Here is a 22,756-nt window from a genome sequence, read left to right on the forward strand (position 1 = left end):
TCCAGTGACCATTAGTATGGAGGCAGCATCCTGCACAGCATTGTCCCACAAGTAGCAGTAAGATTAAGATAATGTGAATCTCTGTTTTGTTATTGGATGTGGAATGTTGGCTGGAGAACTCCATGCTGCTTCTCCACAATACAGAAAAGGGCAGTGGGATTTCTTGCATATCTCTTGTACGGTCCATTTTTAATTGCTCCTTTTGGACTGAAGAGTTAATTTGTTTATAACCTTTTCTCTCATAGTTCAGTTCTCTGGCACTTCTCTGAATCTAGTGACCGTTCTCATTATAACCACTTAACTCACAATATATTCTATTGGTAAAGTAGAGCTTATCTCTTTTAAGCTAACTTATATTTGTAGAGACATATCCTAGGATCAGTTAGAGGCTCATTACTATCAGGCATATTCAGAGGTCAGCTAGAGACTAATTGCTCCTAGGCCACACCCAGAGATCAACTGGAGACTTAATTGCTCCTAGGCATGCCCAGGGGTTCTGAGGCCAGTTGAAAAGACTCATAAGACCATCTTGGAAGTAATTTCCACAGACATGACCACCTATGTGTTTTCATCAATTCAGATTTCTCACCATACATAGTGTTGCCACATCTGTTAAATCCTGAAAAACACAGTGAACAATATCTAGGCTTCAATTCTTGGTTCAGTTGGTAGCACACTCAGCTGAGTTAGAAGATAATGGGTTCAGGCCCCATTCCAGGATGTAAGCAACATATTCTAGGCTGCCACTTGGGTGCAGAACCAAGGGAGAGCTGAATTGTCGGAGGTGCCATCTTTTGGATATGGTGTTAAATTGAGGCACCATCTTTTTGTTCAGGCGGACATCAGCAATCTCATGGTAGTATTCCAAGAACAGGAGGAGTAATGGACCCTTGACCAACAACAATAAAAACTGATCAGATTTTATTTCATTGGCGGGATCTTGCTGTGCACAAATTGGCTGCTACGTCTGCCGTGAGACAACAGTGGCTCTGAACTGCTTTGAAACATCCTAGGACCGTGGTTGCAGTATCATTATAGTTATGTTAGACTAGTAATCCAGAGGCCTGAAATAATGACCTGGAGAAATGAGCTCAAATCCCACTACAGCAGGAAATTAAATTCAATTAATGTAATAAAATCTGGAATAAAAATATAGCACCGGTAATGGTAATCATGAAAGTATCAGATTGTTGTAAAAATCCACCTGGTTCACTAATGTCCTTTAGGGAAGGAAATTTGCTGCCCTTTCCCTGGCTGGCCTACATGTAACTCCAGACCCACAGCAGTGTGGTTGACTCTTAACTACCCTCTGAAATGGCCAAGCAAGCCATTCAGTTGTGATCAAGGTTGCGCAATAGATACTGGCCTTGCCAGCGATGCCCATATGCTGTGAATGAATAAAACAAACATAGGTCTTCCTTTGACCTTTTGATACTGATGATAATTGACTGGAAACCATAACAAAATCACAAGACAGAGAGATCTTGAAAAAAAAATCAACTTTTATTACATTAAAAAAATAAATTTTTAAATGTCTTGTTTACATTTTGGAGATCTGCAGGCGACCCACTCCCAAACAAACCCCAGACTGACTGGTGCAGTTTAGTCAGATGCCAGCCCCAGTTTAAAGAGCAGTTTACTGTAACTGTTATGGTCACATTAGTGACCAGTCCACCTGTTTGTTTTGCCATTCATTCAAAACCACCTCCGGCTGTTTCCTATGACCTTGCAGGCCTATGGCCTGTTGACTTTATTTTATGTATCAGATAGGGCGGAGTAGGCCTCAAAAGCCTCCACTGCTGTCAATAAGCTTCTTCATGCTGCAGAGCTCAGGTAGGTTGTAGGGCAAAAGGAAAGCCTTGACTAGTGTTTGCTTACTGGCCCCACTGAAACGAGGCTGGTTCCATTGCTTGTGCCTTTTAATCTTTGTTGTTCTGAAGCAGCTTAAGTACGTGGTTTTCAATAGCTTGTTGGACTAAAACACAAATAATTAACATGTGAAAAGGATGTTTTTAAAAATATCATGAACAAGAACACTATCCAGAAGTATGTTCAGTCTTTGAGAGTGTTCAAGACAATAGATTTTTGACCACTAAGGAAATTGCAGGATAGGGGGTTAGGGTGGGAAAGTGGAGCTGAGGTGGAAGATCAACCACGATCTTATTGGATGGCAGAGCAGGCTTAAGGGGCCAAATGGTCTACTGCTATTTCTTATGTTTTTATACTTTAGCCCCCCCCACCCCCTTGCTCCCTTTCTTAGAGAATTAACATAGGAACAGAAGTAGGCCATTAAGCCCCTTGAGCTATGTTCCGCCATTCAATTAAATCAAAGCTGATCTGTCTCTTAACTCCATCTCCCTGCCTTGGTTTCATAACCATTATTACCTGTCCAAACCAAAACCAAAGAAAACCTGTCAACTTCACTTTTGACATTTTCCAGTTGACTCCCAGCCACAACAGCACTTTGGGGGTGGAGAGTTCTGGCGAAGCTGGCAACACATGCTCACACTCGACTCCAGTCTGTGTCACCCTCCAGGCAATTCACATAAGTGACCATTGTTAATGTGTTAGTCTTAGCATTTGATGTCAGTTATTCAATTATGACCACCTCAGCTTAGCCTTAAAATACCCACACTACACACACACACACACACACACACGTCCCTTCCAAAACTGGATAGCAACCAGTCACAGAAGCCCTGGTTGATTCTCTCCTCATTTTGTTTGGCCCAGACCTATCAGTTAAGAACATAAGAACTAGGAGCAGGAGTAGGCAATTCAGCCCCTCGAGCCTGCCCCGCCATTCATTACGATCATGGCTGATCTCATTTCGGCCTCAGCTCCAATTTCCCGCCCTCTTCCCATAACCTTTCAACCCATTACTAATTAAAAATCTGTCTATCTCCTCAAGTTTATTCAGCGTCCCGGCATCCACTACACTCTGAGATAGTGAATTCCACAGATTCACGACCCTTTGAAAAAAGTAATTCCTCCTCATCTCTGATTTAAATCTACCACCCCTTAGCCTAAAACTATGGCCTCTCGTTCTAGAATGCCCCACAAGGGGAAACATCCACTCTGTGTCTACTTTGTCTATCCCCTTTAGCATCTTATATACCTCAATTAGATCTCCTCTCATCCTTCTAAACTCTAGCGAATATAGGCCTAAACTGCTCAATCTCCCCTCATAAGACAAGCCCCGCATCTCTGGAATCAATCTAGTGAACCTCTTCTGAACCACCACCAGTGCAACTACATCCTTCCTTAAGTAAGGGGACCAAAACTGCACAGTACTCCAGGTGCAGTCTCACCAATGCCTTGTACGGTTGCAACACTTCCCTATTTTTATACTCTATTCCTTTAGCAATAAATGCCAAAATTCCATTTGCCTTCCTCATTATCTGCTGTACCTGCATACCAGTTATCACCTAGACCATTAGTAGGGCATCACAGTTGAAAGTCGAGAAACCCTGAACCCTTCATTTCAAACCATCGCAAATGCAGCCTCTAGCTGGTAGACAGTGGGTGACTCTGCATGTAGAACATGAATTTGAGTCTTCTGGAAGGGAGAGGGAAGAAAACTGGGAGGGGGGAGAAAAGAGGATGTCAAGGAGCTGAAAGAAATGATGAAGACTTGCCTTTTTTAAAGCCTAGAGCTACAGCCAGATCCATAGGACTGTAACCAGAGTCTGCCTCCATTGTTAAATCTGCACCTTTGGCTGTTGAAAGAGAGAGAAACAAAACTACCATTAGACTCAACAGCTAAATAAATCTGCACATTTGCTATAAATCCCTCTAGGAATCATTGTTTTCTTCAGTCTATTTGGGATGAACATTTAAAATTAAGGTTATGAAGGGAATTGACATTGACTTCTATGCTGAAGGTTTTAAATCCAAGGGAACTTGAGCTAAAATGATGACAAAAGAGGAAAATTGGACAGAACTTTAAACGCCAAGTATCATAGAGTTATGGAATAAATTACCAAGGATCTTCATTGAAGTAGGGCAGGATAAAAAGGGTTAGGTGTGTTTCTGGAGAAACGTTTTAAGGGACTTGGGGAGCGACTCCCTCCATAAATTCCAACTGGTACAAAACTCTGTAGCATAAATCCTGTCCCACATGAAGTCCACTGCTCCCCCCATCCCCACTCTGCCAACACATAATTCAAACGCCTTGTCATTATGGCCTCCCCTCAACCTCCAACCTTCCCCGTCTCAAACTGCCATTGCCAACTCTACTCAGATGTATTCCTGGAGGCGTCACCACATACAACACAAGAATTAGGAGCAGGAGTAGGCCATTCAGCCACTCGAGCCTGCTCCACCATTTGATAAGATTGTGGCTGATCTGATTGTGGCCTCAACTCCACTTTCCTGCCTGCCCACCCTGCTGTAACCCTCGATTCCCTTGCAGATCAAAAATCTATCTTGAATATATTTAATGAATCAGCCTCTACTGCTCTCTGGGGAAGAGAATTCCACAGATTAACAACCCTATCAGAGAAAAAACTTCTTATCTCATTCTTAAATGGGAGACCCCTAATTTTTAAGCTGTGTCCCCTGGTTTTGGACTCCCCACAAGGGGAAATATCCTCTCAGCCTCCAACCTGTCAAGTCCCCTCAGGATCTTCTATGTTTCAATAAGATCAGCTCTCATTCTTCTAAATTCCCAACGGGAATAGGCTCAACCTGCTCAATCTTTCCTCATAAGATAACCCCTTTATCAACTGAATCAGTCGAGTGAACATTCTCTGAAATGCTTCTAATGTTATTCTATCCTTGAGTAAGGTGACCAAACTGCACACAGTACTCCAGATGTGGTCTCACCAATGCCCTGTGCAAGTGTAGAAAAACGTCCCTTTTATACTCGATTCCTCTTGCAATAAACACCAACAACACCAGTATACCAACTTTTTGTGATTCGTGTACCAGGACACCCAGATCCCTCGGTACCGTAGAATTCTGCAGCCTCTCTCCATTTAAGTAATATGCTGTTTTTCTATCCTTCCTATCAAAATGGACAAGTTCACAATTTCCCACATTATACTCCATCTGCCAAATTTTTGCCCATTCACTTAACCTGTCTTAGTCCTTCTGTAGACTCTTATGCCCCCTTGACTACCTGCTTTTAACAGGTCCGCTCCCACACTCCTGCCATTGGTCATGTAACGTCCATCCTCACAGTGCCCCACCTTCCATCAGAAAGCCAATTAACTGACAGTCAAGAAACAGCCAAACAGGCATTTTCCTGATATATTAATTTTAAAACATTTTTTAATTCCCCTGTGATTTTTTCTTCTGGGTGTTGCTGGCAGCAGTGACCTATAGGTTAATCTTTAATTTTTGGAGATTCCAGGGCAATCCTGAGACTCCTGAACACCCCCTTTCCTCCGATTCCAAGCTTCTCTGAATCCACTTTACCTTTCCTCCACCCATTTATGGCAGAACCTTCAAGCACCTTGGACTGACTCTCACTGATACTCAGCCCTGAAAATTTGACCTCTTCAAGTACATGTCCAATTGGCTTTTGAAAGTTACCATGAAGTCTGATTCCATCACCTTTTGAGGTAGTGTGTTCCAGATCATAGCAGTCTTCTCACTGAAGAAATTTCTCCTCATTTTCCCTCTAGTCCTTTTCCCAATTATTTTACATCTTTGAGCTTTGCCAGAGTCACTCCCTACTTGACCTAGTAGGATATCTCATACTTTTGAATATCTCTAATAGGTCTTACTTTGACCTTCTCTGCTCTGAGGAGAACAATCTCAGCTTCTCTAAACTCTTCACGTAACTGAACGCCATCATCCTAGTAAACCTCCTCTGTACCCTCTCCAGGGCTTTGACATCCTTCTTCAAGTGTGATGCCCAGAATTGTGTACACAACTCCAGCTGGGGCCTCAATGGAGGCTTGGAAAGGTTTAGTATGACTTCCTTGTGTTTTTATATTTAATGCCCCTATTTACAAAGCCAAATATCCAATACACTTTCTTAACAGACAAATCTATGATTGTCAACTTGCCCTGCTACCTTCAAGGATTACTGAGTATTCTTCTCAGGTCCCTCTGCTCTTGCACCCTCTCAAAATAGTAACCATTTAGATTATCCTGTCTCTCCATGTTGTTTCTCCCAAACCAAGTCCCACTCCAGGGCTTGAGCCCAAAAATCAAAGCTGACACGCAAGTGCAATACTGAGGGAGCACTACACTGTCAGAGGTACTGAGATGTTAAACCAAGTCCCCATCTGCTTGCTCAGGTGGATATAAAAGATCCCATGGACCCATTTCAAAGAAGAGCAGGTGAGTTATCCTTGGTGTCTTGACCAATATATATTCCTCAACCAACTTCACCAAAAACAGATTACCTGATCATCATCACATCGCATTGCTGTTTGTGGAAGCTTGTTGCAGGTTGCAAATTGGCTGCCATGTTTCCTATATCACAACAGTGACTACACTTCAAAAGAAAAAGTACTTAATTGGCTGTCAAGCACTTTGAGATGTCCAGCTGAGATTGTCCAGTAACAAAAAGTGTTAGATAAATGGAAGTTTTTTTTTTAAATAAGTGCATCCCTTCATTCTTACCCATATTAAACTGCATCTGCCATGTGTCTGCCCATTTCACCAGTATGTCCATGTCCTCCTGAAGGCTGATACTATCCGTTTCGCTATTTACTATGTTGCCAAGTTTGTATCATCTGTAGACTTTGAAATTGCACTCCCATGCATTATCTAACCTGGCAACATATGATGCTGCCATTAGTTGCAATTACCTTTGAAGTGTCATCTCTGTTTCTCTGCAGCCACTTATACTCAGTAAAGATTCCACAAACAGCAACAAAACGAGTGACAGCTTCAGCTGCTTCTTTTTTCGGTGATGTTTCCTGAGGGAGGAATGTTAGTCAGGACACTGGGATAACTCGCTCTGAAAGCACTTCAGTCCATGGGTCTACAAATGCAAGCTCAGCACTCCCAAATCCCACTTCACCCAATGGTGCCACCCTTCCCCCTGCACCCCCACCCATCCACCCCCCCACTCCCTGTCCCTCACCAAATCAGACATACCCAGTAGAGCTTCCACACACTTCACATGATTTCCATGCACAGCATACAGTAACGGAGTTCCTCCATTCTGGGGAAAGCACACAACAGCTTATTACATGCTCAGTACAATGGAGTCCAAGGAGACACACAACTATCCCCTTATTGCAAAGGTGTCCCAGTTATGATCCAATGGGCTATCATAAGTGCATTAAAGGGGCAGCTAGATAAACACATGAGGGAGAAAGGATGGGATTTTTTAATGAGATGTCAGCGTCACTGGTCAGGCCAGCATTTATTGCCCATCCCTAGTTGCCCTTGAGAAGGTGGTGTGAGCTGTCTTCTTGAACCGCTGCAGTCCATGTGGTGTAGGTACACCCACAGTGCGTTGGGAAGGGAGTTCCAGGATTTTGATCCAGTGACAGTGAAGGAATGGCGATTTATTTCCAAGTCAGGATGGTGAGTGACTTGGAGGGGAACTTCCAGGTGGTGGTGTTCCCATGTATCTGCTGCCCGTGTCCTTCTAGATGGTAGCAGTCATGGGTTTCAAAGGCGCTTACTAAGGAGCCTTGGTGAGTTTCTGCAGTGCATCTTGTAGATGGTACACACTGCTGCCACTGAGGGGTGGGAGGAGTCTTGTATAGAGCATAAACACCAGCGTAGACCAATTGGGCGAAATGGCCTGTTTCTGTGCTGTCAGTCTATGTATTATATCTGACTGCATTTGGCATACAAATACTTTGGCACTTGCCCTCAATTTGTCCGTGTAACCCAGCATTAAATTCATTAACTAGTATGGGCTGATTCAAACAGGTTTAACTGAACATGGGAAGTAGCCAAAGAACTTTAAATTTACCGTTATTATAAGTTTTATATGCACAGCCCAAAGACAGAGATGCCATGTTTAACAGTCTTTGCTGTTATAAGGTGGAGTCCCACAGCAACATCATTTCCAGGCATATCCCCACACCCCGCAGAAGCCCCCACACAAAAGCCAAAAGCATAAAAATCAGGCAGTCTAGCTCAAATATAACTTTACCCAGTCATAAATGTTGACGTCCACTCCATGGTCAAGGAGCAGCAGGACAATGTCGGTGTATCCCTGGATGCTAGCCAGCGACAGCGTGCTCTCCCGCTCCTTTGCCAGAGTGTGTGGGTCAGCGCCCTGTGACAACAAATAAATAACAGCGCTGACGTCAAATAAACCATTTCATCCAAGACTTTCTGTCTATTCATACGGAGAAGTTATGTGTTGGGATTATAATTTTTCTCTCCTTTTTCTCATTGATGTACAGTTCCATTGGGCTTTTGCAGTGTCCTGGTTTCTCACCCAATTGGCTATTCTTTGTCTGTCTGTGTGTCAGCCTAGACAGTTATTCGACTGTATAGTGCTTCACAATCAAACCTGATCCTGTCCCACAGTTTTCTCAGGTACTCTGTCCAGTAGGATTACTGTCGCAGTATTGATTATAATTAAAAGTAATGGATCATTGTGCTCACTAATGCATTGATAGTATTCCTACTGTAGTTCCTGGACCGTGAATGAGTCTGGGGTCTTCTTGGTCTGAGTGGTTGAATAGTACACTGGGCACTACTATTAGCCATTGCACTGTTAGCTGAACCAACAATGGTTTAATTCTATCTGATTGGCAGCATGATGGACAGGAGTGACACACAGATGATCCTGAGATCCTAGTCTTGGCTGTTGGGCTGTTGGGGAAGCAGCAAGCACAGTGTGGGCTTGCTTTCGCAAGGAGGGAGCTCTACCCTCTGTCCCTGACCTGCAACTGTTTAATACTGACACTTGCCTGAAATGGGAGGTGTTCTGTTCTTCAATAACAACAACTTGTATTTATATAGCAATCGAACATAGTGAAAGGTCCCAAAATCCTTTGCAGGAGTGCTATCAAAGAAGTTTTGACACTGAGTCACATAAGGAGGTTTTAGGGCAGATGTTTTAAAGGAGATGGAGAGATTTAGATAGAGAATTCCAGAGCTTAAGACCTTGGCAGTTGACAGCATATCTGCCAATGGTGGACGATTAAAATCGGGGATACTCAAGAGGCCAGAATTAGAAGAGGGCAGAGATTTCGAAGAGTTGGAGGGCTGGAAGAGAATTACACAAATGGGGAGGGGTGTTGGGTGAGGCAGTGTGAGGCCACTGAGGAATTTAAAAATAAGGATGAGAATTTTAAAATCGAGGCATTTCTTATCCGAGAGTCAGTCAGTGTCTCCAGTGTCTCAAATTAATTAGCGCAAAATTTCACAAAACAATTTTTTTTTAAAGTAACTCCAGCATTGCAAATGTCTGCACCTCCTTAATGAATGGATAAGATTGTCCTTTGAAAGCAGCACAGTGAAAAACCGGATAATGTTCCCTCAGTCTCACCATCTGGAGCAAAAACTTCACAACAGCTATTTCTCCAAATGCTGCCGCCCACATTAATGGTGTAAAGCCTCGTTCGTCTGGTACGTTGAGCAATGAGCTCCCTGTAAAATGGAAGAGAGTGTGAGTGAGCAACAGCATTTTATGGAAGTTAAAAAGCCGTTTGTCCATCCAACCTGTCCACACCCCATTGTCTTCACCATGTCAAATGAAACAGCACTTATGATTGGAACATCACATGATTACTATTTGCTATTGAGATTACAAAGAGAGAGAGCAAGTGTAACATATATACATAGATTTATGAATAGAAGTAGGCCATTCAGCCCCTTGGGTCTGTTCCGCCATTCAATTAGATCATGCTGATTTGTAGCTCAACTCCATTAACCCACCTTCGCTCCTGTTGCTAAGAAATTGGAGTAGGTCATGAGTTCCTTGGAGCCTGCTCGCCATTCCACGAGATCATGGCTAATCTTCTATTCCAACTCCATTTTCCCACCCTAACCCCTATTCCTTTGCACCCAAAAATCTGTCAATCTCAGTTTTTCATATTTTCAATGACTGAGCATCTGGAGCAGTGCACACCAAAGATTCACAACCCTCAGAGTGAAGAAATGTCTCCTTATCTCAGTCTTAAATGTCCGAGCGCTTATCCTGAGACTGTAACCCCACCCCCTAAGCTCTCCAGCCAGGTGAAATGGCCTTTCAGCATCTACCCTGTCAAACCTTCTAAAAAATCTTATGTTTCAATGAAAAAACATAAACTCCAGCAAATATAGAAATCAGTGGCTCAGTGACGGATTAATATACATTTGAATTGGGTAGGATGGAGAATTGGGCCCAAACACTCCTTTCAAGTGAAGCAGCATTTCACTTGCATTTCCCCTAACTTAGTCTACTGCATTCGTTGCTCCCAATGCGGTCTCCTCTACATTGGAGAGACCAAACGCAAACTGGGCGACCGCTTTGCAGAACACCTGCGGTCTGTCCGCAAGAAAGACCCAAACCTCCCTGTCGCTTGCCATTTTAACACTCCACCCTGTTCTCTTGCCCACATGTCTGTCCTTGGCTTGCTGCATTGTTCCAGTGAAGCCCAACACAAACTGGAGGAACAGCACCTCATCTTCCTACTAGGCACTTTACAGCCTTCCAGGCTGAATATTGAATTCAACAACTTTAGATCTTAAACTCCCCCTCCCTCCATCCCCGCCCCGTTTCTTCCCCCTCCCCTTTTTTTTCAATAATTTATATAGATTCTTCTTTTCCCACCTATTTCCATTATTTTTAAATCTAAAACTAAAACTTTGTTAGTCTTTCCACCCCACCCCCACTAGAGCTGTACCTTGAGTATCCTGCCATCCATTCTTAATTAGCACTTTTCTTAGATAATATCACCACCTTCAACACCTCTTTGATCCTTTTGTCTGTGACATCTTTTGATTATCTGCTCCTATCACTGCTTGCTTAACCCTACAACCACCCCACCCTCAACTTCTCTCTCCCCCCGCCCCCCACCTTAGACTAGCTTATATTTCACCTCTCTCCTAACTATACTTCAGTTCTGCCGAAGGGTCATGAGGACTCGAAACGTCAACTGTTTTCTTCTCCACCGATGCTGCCATACCTGCTGAGTTTTTCCAGGTAATTCTGTTTTTGTTTTGGATTTCCAGCGTCCGCAGTAGCTTTTAGCAATTGGTTTTGTTGTTGGACTAGTGTATCTGAGGCCTGGACTAATAATCCAGAGGATGTGAGTTCAGATCCCAACAGGGCAGTTTACAAATTTAAACGCATGAAAAAAAAACTGTAAATATTAAGTTGGTATCAGTAAAAGTGATCATGAATTTGTCAGATTATCGTAAAAACCCAACTGGTTCACTGATGTCTTTCGGGAAAGGAAATTTGCCATCCTTACCCAGCCTGTATCTAGCCCCACACCAACATGGTTGATTTTTAAATTCCCTCAACAGCTGTATTGAAGCCACAAGTTCTGGTTCAAGAAGAAAACCCACCGTCACCAAAAGGGCAATAAATGCTGGTCTTACCAATGACACTCGAATGCTGAGAATGTACAACAATGAGAATAGAATCTGCTGAGAGCCCCACCAGCTTAAAGAGGTTTGTTTTATTCTTTCATGGGATATGAGCGTTAGAATTTGATGCCCATCACTAATTGCCCTTGAACTGAATGGCTTGGCAGGCAATTTCAGAGGGTCTGGAGTCATGTCACTTGATCAGGTAAGGATGGCAGATTTCCTTGCCGAAAGAGCATCAGTGAACCACATCAATCACAGTATTTTTACCGTGCAGGGGGCCATTCAGCCCATCGAGTCCGCACTGGCTCTCTAAAAGAGCATTCCACCTAGTCCCACTCCCCTGCCTTATCCCCGTAACCTTGCACATTCTCTCTTTTCAGGTAGCAATCCAATTCCCTTTTGAATACCTCGATCAAACCTGCCTCCACCACCCTCTCAGGAAGTTTTTTCCAGACTCCAACCACCCTCTGGGTGAAAAAGATTTTCCTCACATCACACTTACTCCTTTTGCCAATTATTTTGAATTTGTGCCCTCTAGTTCTTGATGTTCTCCAGTGGGAACAGTTTCCCACCATTTCCCCTGTCCATACCCCTAAGGATCTTGAATACCTCTATCAAGTCTCCTCTCAGCCGCTTTTTCTCCAAGGAAAACAGTCCCAACCTCTCCAATCTACCCTCATAGCTACAGTTCTTCATCCCGGGAATCATTCTTGTGAATCCCCTATGTACGCTCTCCAATGTCTTCACATCCTTCCTCAAGTATGGCGCCCAGGACTGGACGCAGTACTCCAGATGATAGTTTCATGGTCACCATTACTGATAGCTAGTTTTCAATTCCAGATTTTATTGATAGATTTTAAATTCCACCAACACGTGTCCATTTGAACCCATGTCCCCTGAGATTTAGCCAGGGCCTTTGGACTACTAGTCCAGTGACAATACCACGACACCACTGTCTCTCCCTGTAGACCAGCTCAATTTCCATTGCTCACCTTGCTGAAGATGTGACATTAGTTGGACCAGGTCTCCCTGAGCAGCTAGCTGATGAATTGATAGTGCTGTAAAGGGAGCAAGAAAAACTTTTGTCACATTGAGTACAAAACGTCTAGTGGAAGAAGTGGGGTGGGGAGGTGCTTCCAAATTGTATAAATGGATCTGAATTCCTCTCCTCCGGAACTTTCTTCCTTCAGATTGAGGTATGAGTTCAGCCCAGAATGTTCACTCGAGTCTCTGATCCCTCTGATAGCTGTGTTCTGTGGTTCAATGGGTAGCACTCTCTAAGTCAGAAGGTTGAGAATTTAAGCTCCACTCCAGAGACTTGAGCACAAAATCTACACCTGAGTGCAGTACTGAGGGAGTGCTGCACTGTCGAAGGTGCCATTTTTGAATAAGGTGTTTAACCGAGACCCCATCTGCTCTCTCAGATGGATGTAAAAATCTCATGGCACTATTTCGAAGAAAAGCAGGGGAGTTATGCCTGGTGTCCTGGATAATGTTTACCCCTCAACCAACACCATGACAGAAAAATTATCCGGTCATTTTAATATTGCTGTTTGTGGGAGCTTGCTGTGTGTAAATTAGCTGCCGTGCTTCATACCTTACAACAGTGACTATATTTTTAAAACATAAGCCAGGGTACTCACTGTCCAGGTTTGCTGGGAGTGATGAGATCTCGTTCCCTCGCTGTCTGTTTGTGAGCGTCGTGGCATACTTGTATGCAGGGCTGGATTTCTCTGGAAGCGAAAATTGTTCTGGGGAAAGAGAAACGATCCATGACAGTTAGTACAATAAGAACGTTGTAATATAAGATCATCAGAAACAGCAGCAGGAGTAGGCCATACAGCCCCTCAAGCCTGCTCCACCTTTCGGCACGATCATGGCTTATTTTCTACCTCAACTCCTTTTCCTGTTTTATCCCCAAATCCCTCGATTCCTTTAGATTCCAAAAATCTATCGATCTCTGTCTTAAATACACTCAACGACTGAGCATCCAGTGCTCTTGGGGTGGAAAATTCCAAAAGATTTATGGGGAGGTGATGGTGTAGTGGTATTGTTGCTGGACGAGTAATCCAGAGGCCCAGGGTAATGCTCTGGGGACCTGGGTTCAAATCCCACCGTGGTAGATGGTGGAACTTGAATTCAATAAAAATCTGGAATGGTTGTAAAAACCCAATTGGTTCACTAAAGGAAATCTGCTGTCCTTATCTGGTAGAGGCTACATGTGACTCCAGACCCACAGCAATGTGGTTGACTCTTAAATGCCCCCTGAAGTAGGGCAACTAGGGTTCAGTAATATATGATGTCCTGGCCGGTGACACCCACATCCAATGAATTTTTTTTTTAAAAAAAGATTCACAACCCATTGAGTGAAGAAATTTCTCCTCATTTTGGTCTTAAATGGCTGACCCCTTATCCTGGAACTATGACCTCTAGTTCTAGACTCTCCAATCAGGGGAAACAGTCTCTCAGCATCCACCGCCCTGTCAAGCCCTCTTAAAAATGTTACACCTTTGAATTTCACCTCTTATTCTTTTAAACTCCAGATAATATAGGTCTACCCTATTCACAGGACAATCCTCTCAACCCAGGAATCTCTTCCCTGTTCTTTTCCTGTGTGACATAACTCTAAACGTATGAGCTTGAACTGGTGAACATCAGCGGGCTATTCAACCACGGGGAGCATCACAGCTAACTATATGCTGTCCTCAACCAACCCCACACGAAAGCACCTTCCAGGCAGGATGGTAAGGAATCCAATATTGTAAACAGCACTGGTTACTTTCTGGTCAAAAATTCTGTTCGATAGTGACAATGCTCCATCGATAGAATTTCCCGTTAAACAGGTAGCCAGACTCCAAAGGGGTGAGAGGGCCCGTGACCCCTATGTAGATCCTGACATGCGAACGTACAAAATAGAAGCAGAAGTAGGCCATTCAGCCCCTCAATAAGATCATGGCTGATCTGTTTGTGTTTCAAGTTCCACATTCCCGTCTACCCCCAATAACTTTTGATTCCTTTGCCTAACAAGAATCTATCTATCCCTGCCTTAAAAATATTCAATGACCCCGCCTCCACCACCTACTGAGGCAGAGAGTTCCCAAGTCGCACAATCTTCTGGGAGAAAAAAATTCTCCTGATCTCTGTCCTATAAGGACAACCCCTACTTTTAAAACAGCGCCCCCTACTTCTTGACTCGCCCACAAGAGGAAACATCCTTTCCACGTCCACCTTGTCGAGAACGTTCAGGATCTTATAAACTTCAATCATATCCCTGGCATTTACACTTGGCATTGAGTGGGATCAGGGTTTATAGCCAACCTGACCATGTGCCATATACTGGTAACATCACGCAGTCACTGTGCGCAGACACAAACTTGCCAAAACATTACCGCTTCAAGTTACTCAGAACTTGCTCATTGTTGATTATTGTAACAAATATACAAATGATCACACATTCAAAAAGACCCTAGTTGTCGGCTGTGGCAACATCCAACTGTGGTAACAGACAGGCATCACATTATTTTAGGGTCGTGGATATTAATTTCGACTTTAGACAATAGTTTAAAACGGGTTATATCAAATCAACTGCCCTTTAATACAGCTCTTGGATTTTCTCTCCCATCGACATTAATGGGAATGAATATCAGAAGAGATATTTAGTGTAGTTGATTCAATATAGCACATTTAATGTGCAAATCCCCCACTGTCTCTCCTACCTGTCCCAAGATTCCACTCCTTGGGTTAACTACTCTTTGTGTGAAGACTTTATTGTAAATCAGCCTTTCACTAGTTTGAAGCTGTAGTTCTTTCCTGTCAAGAGTTCAATCTGAAGCACTGTTCAAGATTTACCTTTTCCATTTCATTTAACATCATAGATAAAGGCAAAATACTGCGGATGCTGGAAATCCAAAATAAGAACAAAAAGTGCTGGAAAAACTCAGCAGGTCTGACTGCATCTGTGGAGAGAGAGAGACAGAGTTAACGTTTCGAGTCCGTACGACTCTGCATGAGTCCATATGATGGTTCTGAAGAAGAGTCATACGGATTCGAAACGTTAACTCTGTCTTTCTCTCCACAGATGATGTCAGACCTGCTGAGTTTTTCCAGCACTTTTTGTTTTTGTTTTATTTAACATCATGCCTATCACTGTAAGATTATCTCAACACCTCCTTACATAGAGTTTTGCAGCACAGAAACAGGCCATTCAGCCCAACTGGTCTTTGCTGATGTTTATGCTTCACACATGTCTCCTACCCTATTAGCAGATCCTTCTATTCCTTTCTCCGTCATGTATTAATCTAGCTTCACCTTGAATGCATCTATACTATTGACTTCCCCGCAGTAGCAAATTCCACATTCTACTTCTCTGGGTAAAGAGGTTTCTCCTGAATTGCCTATTGGATTTATTAGTGACTATCGTTTATTTGTCTTACCTGCAAGTGGAAACATCTTCTTTACCTCTTTCCCTCTCAGACCTGTTAACAAATTATAAGACTTCCATCAGGTCAGCCAGCCCTCAGCCTTTTTTCTATGGAAACGTACACCATCCTGTTTGATCTTTCCTGATTGTTATAACTTCTCAGTTCTGGAATTTCAAACTTTAAGGGCCCCAGCTCCTCCTGTCATTTCCTAAAACTCCATCCCCTGACACCAAGGATCAATCGCATGACTCCACTCTTTCACTAATGGGCGTTGCCTTTCACTAAGGTGCTTTCCTTGTGGCTTACCATTGGATAGTATAGAGACTGCTTCAAGGTCAGATGTCATTTGATCTTGCTCCTGTTCTTGAGTGTTTCCAACATTGAGTGTTATAACTTGTTGCAACTGATCATTGACCTGCAGCGTTGCACACTTTATCTGGATTATGTTGCTTGGTGCAACCTCCACTGCTGGTTCTTTCTTGCCGGTCTTATTCGAAGAAGTATTCGGGCTCCTATTGTGGTCTCCATTATTGCATTGCAGTCGTTCATCATGTAGTTCTTCCCTAGCGATACCTTCCACGACTCTTGTGGTTCCACCACCCTCGCTGTTGTGGTCACTTCTTTCCTCTTCATCCATTTTGCTCTGTATCCTCTGAAAAGGCAGCATGGAAACAAGAATCTATAGTCACACATTGTAAAAGCCTCTGGTAACAAGGGTATTATTGGTAAGTTTTTGTGTTCAACAAGCATTTGAGGTATTCCCACCCCACCCCGCCAACCCCCATTATTGTTTTGGGAGTTACTGTCACCATTGCATTTCCACATCAAGTATAACACAAGTCAGATTGCAAGTACCACCTTCATGTGTCCTCTGTGCGCACTCTTGCATCTGAGCCAGAAGGTTGTGGCTTCCAGAGACTTAAGAGAGACACTTGTATTTATATAATGAAAGTCATTATATTTATATAATGACTTTCACAACCACAGGTTGTCTCAAAGTACTTTACAGCCAATGAAGTACTTTTGAGTGTAATCACTGTTGAAATATGGGAATTTAAGAACATAAACAAAATCTAAGTTAATACTTGCAGTGCAGTACTGGGGGAGTGCCACACTGTCACAGGTAGGGTGCCGCCTTTCAGATGAGACATTAAACAGAGAGCCCTGTCTGCCCCCTCAGGTGGATGTAAAAGATCCCATGGCTCTGTTTCAAAGAAGAGCAGGCTGATGTCCTGACCAATATTTATCCCTCATCCAGCATCAGTAAAACAAATGATCTGGTTATTAATATATTGCTGTTTGTGAGAGCTTGCAGTGTTCAAATTGACAACTGCATTTCCTACATTACAACAGAGATTCAACTATAAACAGAAATTCATTCATTGTGAAACATTCTGGGATGGTCTGAGGTTGTGAAAGGTGCTATATAAATGCAAGTCTTTCTTATCTTTAACTTTACCCAGCGTGTAATCACAGTTGCCTATGGCAGTTCTGTAGTTCGAGAATCCAAACAAAGGTCCCTTTCAAGTGTGTTTTTTTATTAATTCATGGGATGTGGGCGTCGCTGACTAGGCCAGCATTTATTGCCCATCCCTAATTGTCCTTGAGAAGGTGGTGGTGAGCTGATTCTTGAACCGCTGCAGTCCATGTGGTGTAGGTACACCCACAGTGTTGTTAGGAAGGGAGTCCCAGGATCTTGACCCAGCAACAGTGAAGGAACGGCAATATATTTCCAAGTCAAGATGGTGAGTGGCTTTGAGGGGTACTTCCAAGGTGGTGGTGTTCCCATGTGTCTGCTGCCCTTGTCCTTTTAGATGGTAGTGGTTGTGGGTTTGGAAGGTGCTGTCTATGGAGCCTTGGTGAGTTCCTGCAGTGCACCTTATAGATGGTACACACTGCTGCCACCGTGCATTGGTGGTGGAGGCAGTGAATGTTTGTAGATGGGTGCCAACCAAGTGGGCTGCTTTGTCCTGGATGGTGCCAACCTTCTTGAGTGTTGTTGGAGCTGCACTCAACTAGGGAAGTGGAGAGTATTCCATCACACTCATGACTTGTGCCTTGTAGATGGTGGACAGGCTTTGGGGAGTCAGGAGGTGAGTTCCTCGCCACAGGGTTCCTAGCCTCTGACCTGCTCTTGTAGCCACAATATTTATATGGCTAGTCCAGCTCAGTTTCTGGTCGATGGTAATCTCCAGCATGTTGGTCATGGGGGGTAGTGTCCGCGGCCTAACCATCTTCCGCTGCCTCTTCAATGACCTTCCTTTCATCATAAGGTCAGAAGCGGCAATGTTCATTGATGATTGCACAATGTTCAGCAACATTCGCGACTCCTCAGGTACTGAAGCAGTCCATGTCCAAATGCAGCAAGACCTGGACAATATCCAGGCTTGGGCTGACATGTAGCAAGTAGCATTCATGCCACACAAGTGGCAGGCAATGACCATCCCCAACAAGAGAGAATCTAACCATCACCCCTTGACATTCAATGGCATTACCATCATTGAATCCCCCACTATCAACATCCTGGGAGTTACCACTGACCAGAAACTGAACCGGAATAGCCATATAAATACTGTGGCTACAAGAGCAGGGCAGAGGCTAGGAATCCTGCGACGAGTAGCTCACCTCCTGACTTCCCAAAGCCTGTCCACCATCTACAAGGCACAAGTCAGGAGTGTGATGGAATGCTCCCCACTTGCCTGGATGAGTGCAGCTCCCACAACACTCAAGAATCCAGGACAAAGCAGCCCGCTTGATTGGCACTACATCCGCAAACATTCACTCCCTCCACCACCAATGCACAGTAGCAGCATTCTGTATAACAAGGTGCACTGCAGGAATTCACCAAGGCAGCACCTTCCAAACCCACGGTCACTGCCATCTAGAAGAACAAGGGCAGCAAATAGAGAGGAACACCACCACCTGGAAGTTCCCCTCCAACTCACTCACCATCCTGACTTGGAAATATATCGCCATTCCTTCATTGTCGCTGGGTCATAATCCTGGAACTCCCTTCCTAACAGCACTGTGGGTGTACCTACACCACATGAACTGCAGCGGTTCAAGAAGACAGCTCACCACCACCTTCTCAAGAGCAACTAGGAATGGGCAATAAATGCTGGCCCAGCCAGTGAAGCCCACATCCCAAGAATGAATAAGAAACAATTCAGCGATGGTAATGCCATTGAATGTCTGGAAGGGATGGTTAGATTCTCCCTTGTTGGAGTTGGTCATTGCCTGCCACTTGTGTGGTGCAAATGTTACTTGCCACTTGTCAGCCCAAGCCTGGATATTGTCCAGATCCTGCTGCATTTGGACATGGACTGCTTCAGTGTCTGAGGAGTCGCAAATGGTGCTGAACATTGTGCAATCATCAGCAAACATCCCCACTTCTGACCTTATGATGGAAAGAAGGTCATTGATGAAGTAGCTGAAGATGGTTAGGCCTAGGACACTACCCTGAGGAACTCTTGCAGTGATGTTCTGGAACTGAGATGATCGACCTCCAACAACCACAACCCATCTTCCTTTGTGTTAGGTATGACTCCAACCAGCAAAGTTTTCCCCCAGTTCCCATTGACTTCAGTTTTGCTGGGGCTCCTTGATGCCACACTTGGTCAAATGCTGCCTTGATGTCAAGGGCAGTCACCATTACCTCACCTCTGAGTTCAGCTCTTTTGTCCATGTTTGAACCAACGCTGTAATGAGGTCAGGAGCTGCATAGTCCTGGTGGATCCCAAACTGAGCGTCAGTGAGCAGGTTATTGCCAAGCAAGTGCCAACTGATAGCACTGTTGATGACCCCTTCCATTGCTTTACTGATGATCGAGAGTAGCCTGATGGGTCAGTAATTGGCTGGGTTGGATTTGTCCTGCTTTTTGTGTACATACCTGGGCAATTTTCCACATTGCCAGTTAGATGCCAGTGTTGTAGCTGTACTGGAACAGCTACAACCCTGGTATTATGAAATGTCATGTCCATAAGACATTAGAGAGGTCATAAACTGTTTAAATCAAACTTTACTTTTTCCTTATATAAAAATAGACATTGCTGGACCAAAAAAAAATGGCCTCTACAGGTCACATGATTTGCAATTTGGCAACAGTTCTGGAAAGTTCCAACAGTAATTACAGGACAAAGCTCAAACCTCATCCTTGTGGAGTCTGACACCTATCATTGTGTGGACCCATTAAAATCAATGAAACAGGGGAGCAGCAGACGGTCTGTCTCACCAGCCTAGACTTATAACAGAGGGCCATCAAAACTTGTTATACCTCCAGAGCACTAATACACCATCTATCTCCTAAGGTGAACACTGGATTTTGACCAGAGGCATAGAAACTGATTGTTACCCTGAAACTGACTCATCAGTGGGTAATCGCACATGCTCCTTTGGCCTTTGGAAAGTTTTAATGACCCTCAGGTTAGTCTGCTGTTAACATCCAGCCTATCAACACCAAAGCCGGACTCCAGGCTGAAAACAAACCCTGCCTCAAGTCTAAACCTCCTCGAAACCTGGTTCTCTGCAAGATTCCTGCCATCGCCTGTAGGATTAAGTCTCTGTATAGCAACCTCATCTTGCTGTGACATCACCAACTTTAAAGGAATTCTGCAACTCATGCTTTCAGCTAGCTGAACCCACCTGAACCTTAACTCCTATGTGAAGGTACCCTCAGTGGATTCTGACATTCACGGGAATTAATATCCATATCTTTGGTTCGTTTTAAAAAATTATTCCTATTTGTAAAACACTTTTCTTTCCTATTTTCCATCTTGTGTGTGTGTATGTAGTTACAACGACCATCCCACAGGTTTGAATGTAAGAATAAACAATACTTCTGATTTAACCCTAAGGAGAGTTTGCAACGAGTTACTTTAAAATTGACTTCACAAACAGAGCTCTGAAGAGTCATACGGACTCAGGATGTTGGCTCTGTTCCTCCCTCCACAGATGCTGCCAGACCTGCTGAGTTTTTCCAGCATTTTCTGTTTTTATTTCGGATTTCCAGCATCCGCAGTATTTTGCTCTCATTCACAAACAGTGTGTTTGGGGAAACACGTCACAGCCCATTTCAAAAAATTAAAACACCTCTACTCATGGACAGGCAGCAAGAAAAAAATAAAGGAGTTCAGTTTGCCTATCTCCCCTGTCCGAAACAGAATCCTTGCCATTGTTTCTATTGTCCTCCATCTCCCTAGCTTTGGTCTCCTTATTTGAAAAAGAGTATAATTGTGTTAGAAACAGTTCAGAGAAGGTTCACTCGACTCATTCCTGGAATGAAGGGTTTACCTCATGAAGAAAGGTTTTACAGGTTGGGCCTGTACCCATTGGAGTTGAGAAGAATGAGAAGTGGTCTTATTGAAACATATAAGATCCTGAGAGGATTCGATAGGGTGGATACCGGGAGGATGTTTCCTTGTGAGAGAGACTAAAACTAGGTGACTGAGTTTAAAAATAAGGGGTCTCCCTTTTAATGAGGGGATGAGGAAAATTTTTTTCTCTGAGGGCCATTAGTACATGGAATTTTCTTTTCCAGAAAGCAGTGAAGGCTGGGTCATTGAATATATTCAAAGCTGAGTTAGATGGATTAGATAGATCTTTGATAGGCGAAGGAGTCAAGGGTTATGGGGGACAGACAGAAAGTGGAGCCGAGGGCATAACCAGACTAGCCATTATCTTATCGCATTGCGGAGCAGGCTTAGAGGCCAAATGGCCTACTCCTGCTCCTAAGCTCAATGTTCGCCACACATACAGCAGCTTCAGAAATTCACAATCCTTTACATGGAGGCCAAGCATTTCCTCCTAGCTAAACTCAATCAGCAGTTCTTACATCTACCCATGTAGTTACTACACAGTTGGCGGTTAGTCCATTTGTGCACCAGTACACTACCCTGGCCGGTTTAGGGGTGATGTTCACTTATCTTGATTTAAAAACATATATTTAGATTGCACCTTTAACATTATAAAACATCCCAAGGTGCTTCACAGGAGCATTATAAAATAAAGTGTGACACCGAGCCACAGAAGGAGATATCAAGTCACTTGAACAAAAGCTTGGTCAAAGAGGTGGGTTTTCACTGAATTAAAGGAGGAAAGTGAGGCAGAGGTTTAGGGCGTATACTTCAGAGCTTGGCGCCAAGGCAACTGAATGTGCGGCCACCAATGGTGAAGCGATTAAGTTCAGGTTGCTCAAGAGGCCAGAATTAGAACAAAAATCGTTGACATTTCAGGGGTTTGTGGGGCTGGAGGAGATTAGAGATAGAGAGTGAAGAGGGATTTTAACACGGGGACCACAGAACATGTTTCATACCTCGCTGAGACTTTTTAAGACTGAGAAACCTCAACATAGTTTAAATGGATTTACATTCTGCTTTGTGATTATTACCCTGACTTGTGACATTTTGTCAATGCTATCAAGCCAGTACACACCTTTCAAAACACATTTCCAGCAGCTTTCTACTAAATAATTGCAGACTGTGAATCTCAAGAGCACAGAATGATGCAGACATAAATCTTTGACATTGATAACCGTGTTGTAACAATTCTGAACATGCAAACTATTTGACAACTGCAGAAACTCAAAATGCATCTCTGAATTCTGAAAATGCTATATCTCAATACAGTATTCCAAATACATTCAACCTTTCACCCAATATTGTTCCAATTAAAGCACTTTTTAAGAATATTTTTTTGAAATGCATGCACAGTACCTTGTAATATAAGGAATCTTTGCATTCAACTACAACATGTACTGATATAATGCAGTGTCTCTGAAAAAGCTGTTCATGTACAGCAGTGAACACTTCCCTACCAAAAGTGAAAGTAGCTTGAAATATCCCACAATGCAACTGAGCAGATTTTAATGTGTGTATTTTCTTGCA

General features: G+C 43.5%; 2 protein-coding genes across 3 annotated transcripts in view; one reads left to right on the forward strand and one right to left on the reverse strand.

The window, feature by feature from the left end:
* Positions 1–1,482: 1,482 nt before the first annotated feature.
* On the reverse strand, positions 1,483–22,719 carry rfxank (regulatory factor X-associated ankyrin-containing protein). The gene is made up of 9 exons (XM_078556086.1): positions 22,586–22,719; positions 16,182–16,527; positions 13,098–13,205; positions 12,447–12,512; positions 9,425–9,525; positions 8,075–8,200; positions 7,060–7,126; positions 3,639–3,719; positions 1,483–1,975 (listed from the first exon to the last, which is right to left on the reverse strand). Exons 2-9 carry the CDS (start codon positions 16,510–16,512, stop codon positions 1,920–1,922), a joined length of 936 nt encoding a protein of 311 aa, XP_078412212.1. The 5' UTR covers positions 16,513–16,527; positions 22,586–22,719; the 3' UTR covers positions 1,483–1,919.
* The window catches only part of LOC144688997 (uncharacterized), a 37,615-nt gene continuing 20,165 nt past the window's right edge, over positions 5,307–22,756 (forward strand). For both annotated transcript variants that reach the window (XM_078556084.1, XM_078556085.1), the window contains exon 1: positions 5,307–6,294. The gene's annotated coding sequence lies outside the window, so the exon portion shown is untranslated. The remainder of the gene's footprint in view (positions 6,295–22,756) is intronic.

Source organism: Cetorhinus maximus, chromosome 13, assembly GCF_964194155.1.
Source record: "Cetorhinus maximus chromosome 13, sCetMax3.hap1.1, whole genome shotgun sequence".
Classification (NCBI taxonomy): domain Eukaryota; kingdom Metazoa; phylum Chordata; class Chondrichthyes; order Lamniformes; family Cetorhinidae; genus Cetorhinus; species Cetorhinus maximus.

Excerpts from the sequence above, each read along its gene's own strand:
- rfxank (XM_078556086.1), bottom strand. The coding sequence starts at position 16,512 with ATGGATGAAGAGGAAAGAAGTGACCACAACAGCGAGGGTGGTGGAACC. Across the intron at positions 13,206-16,181 it reads AGTCTCTATACTATCCAATG|AACAATTTTCGCTTCCAGAG; the intron begins GTAAGCCACAAG and ends CTCTTTCCCCAG. Across the intron at positions 9,526-12,446 it reads AATGTCACATCTTCAGCAAG|GGAGCTCATTGCTCAACGTA; the intron begins GTGAGCAATGGA and ends TCCATTTTACAG.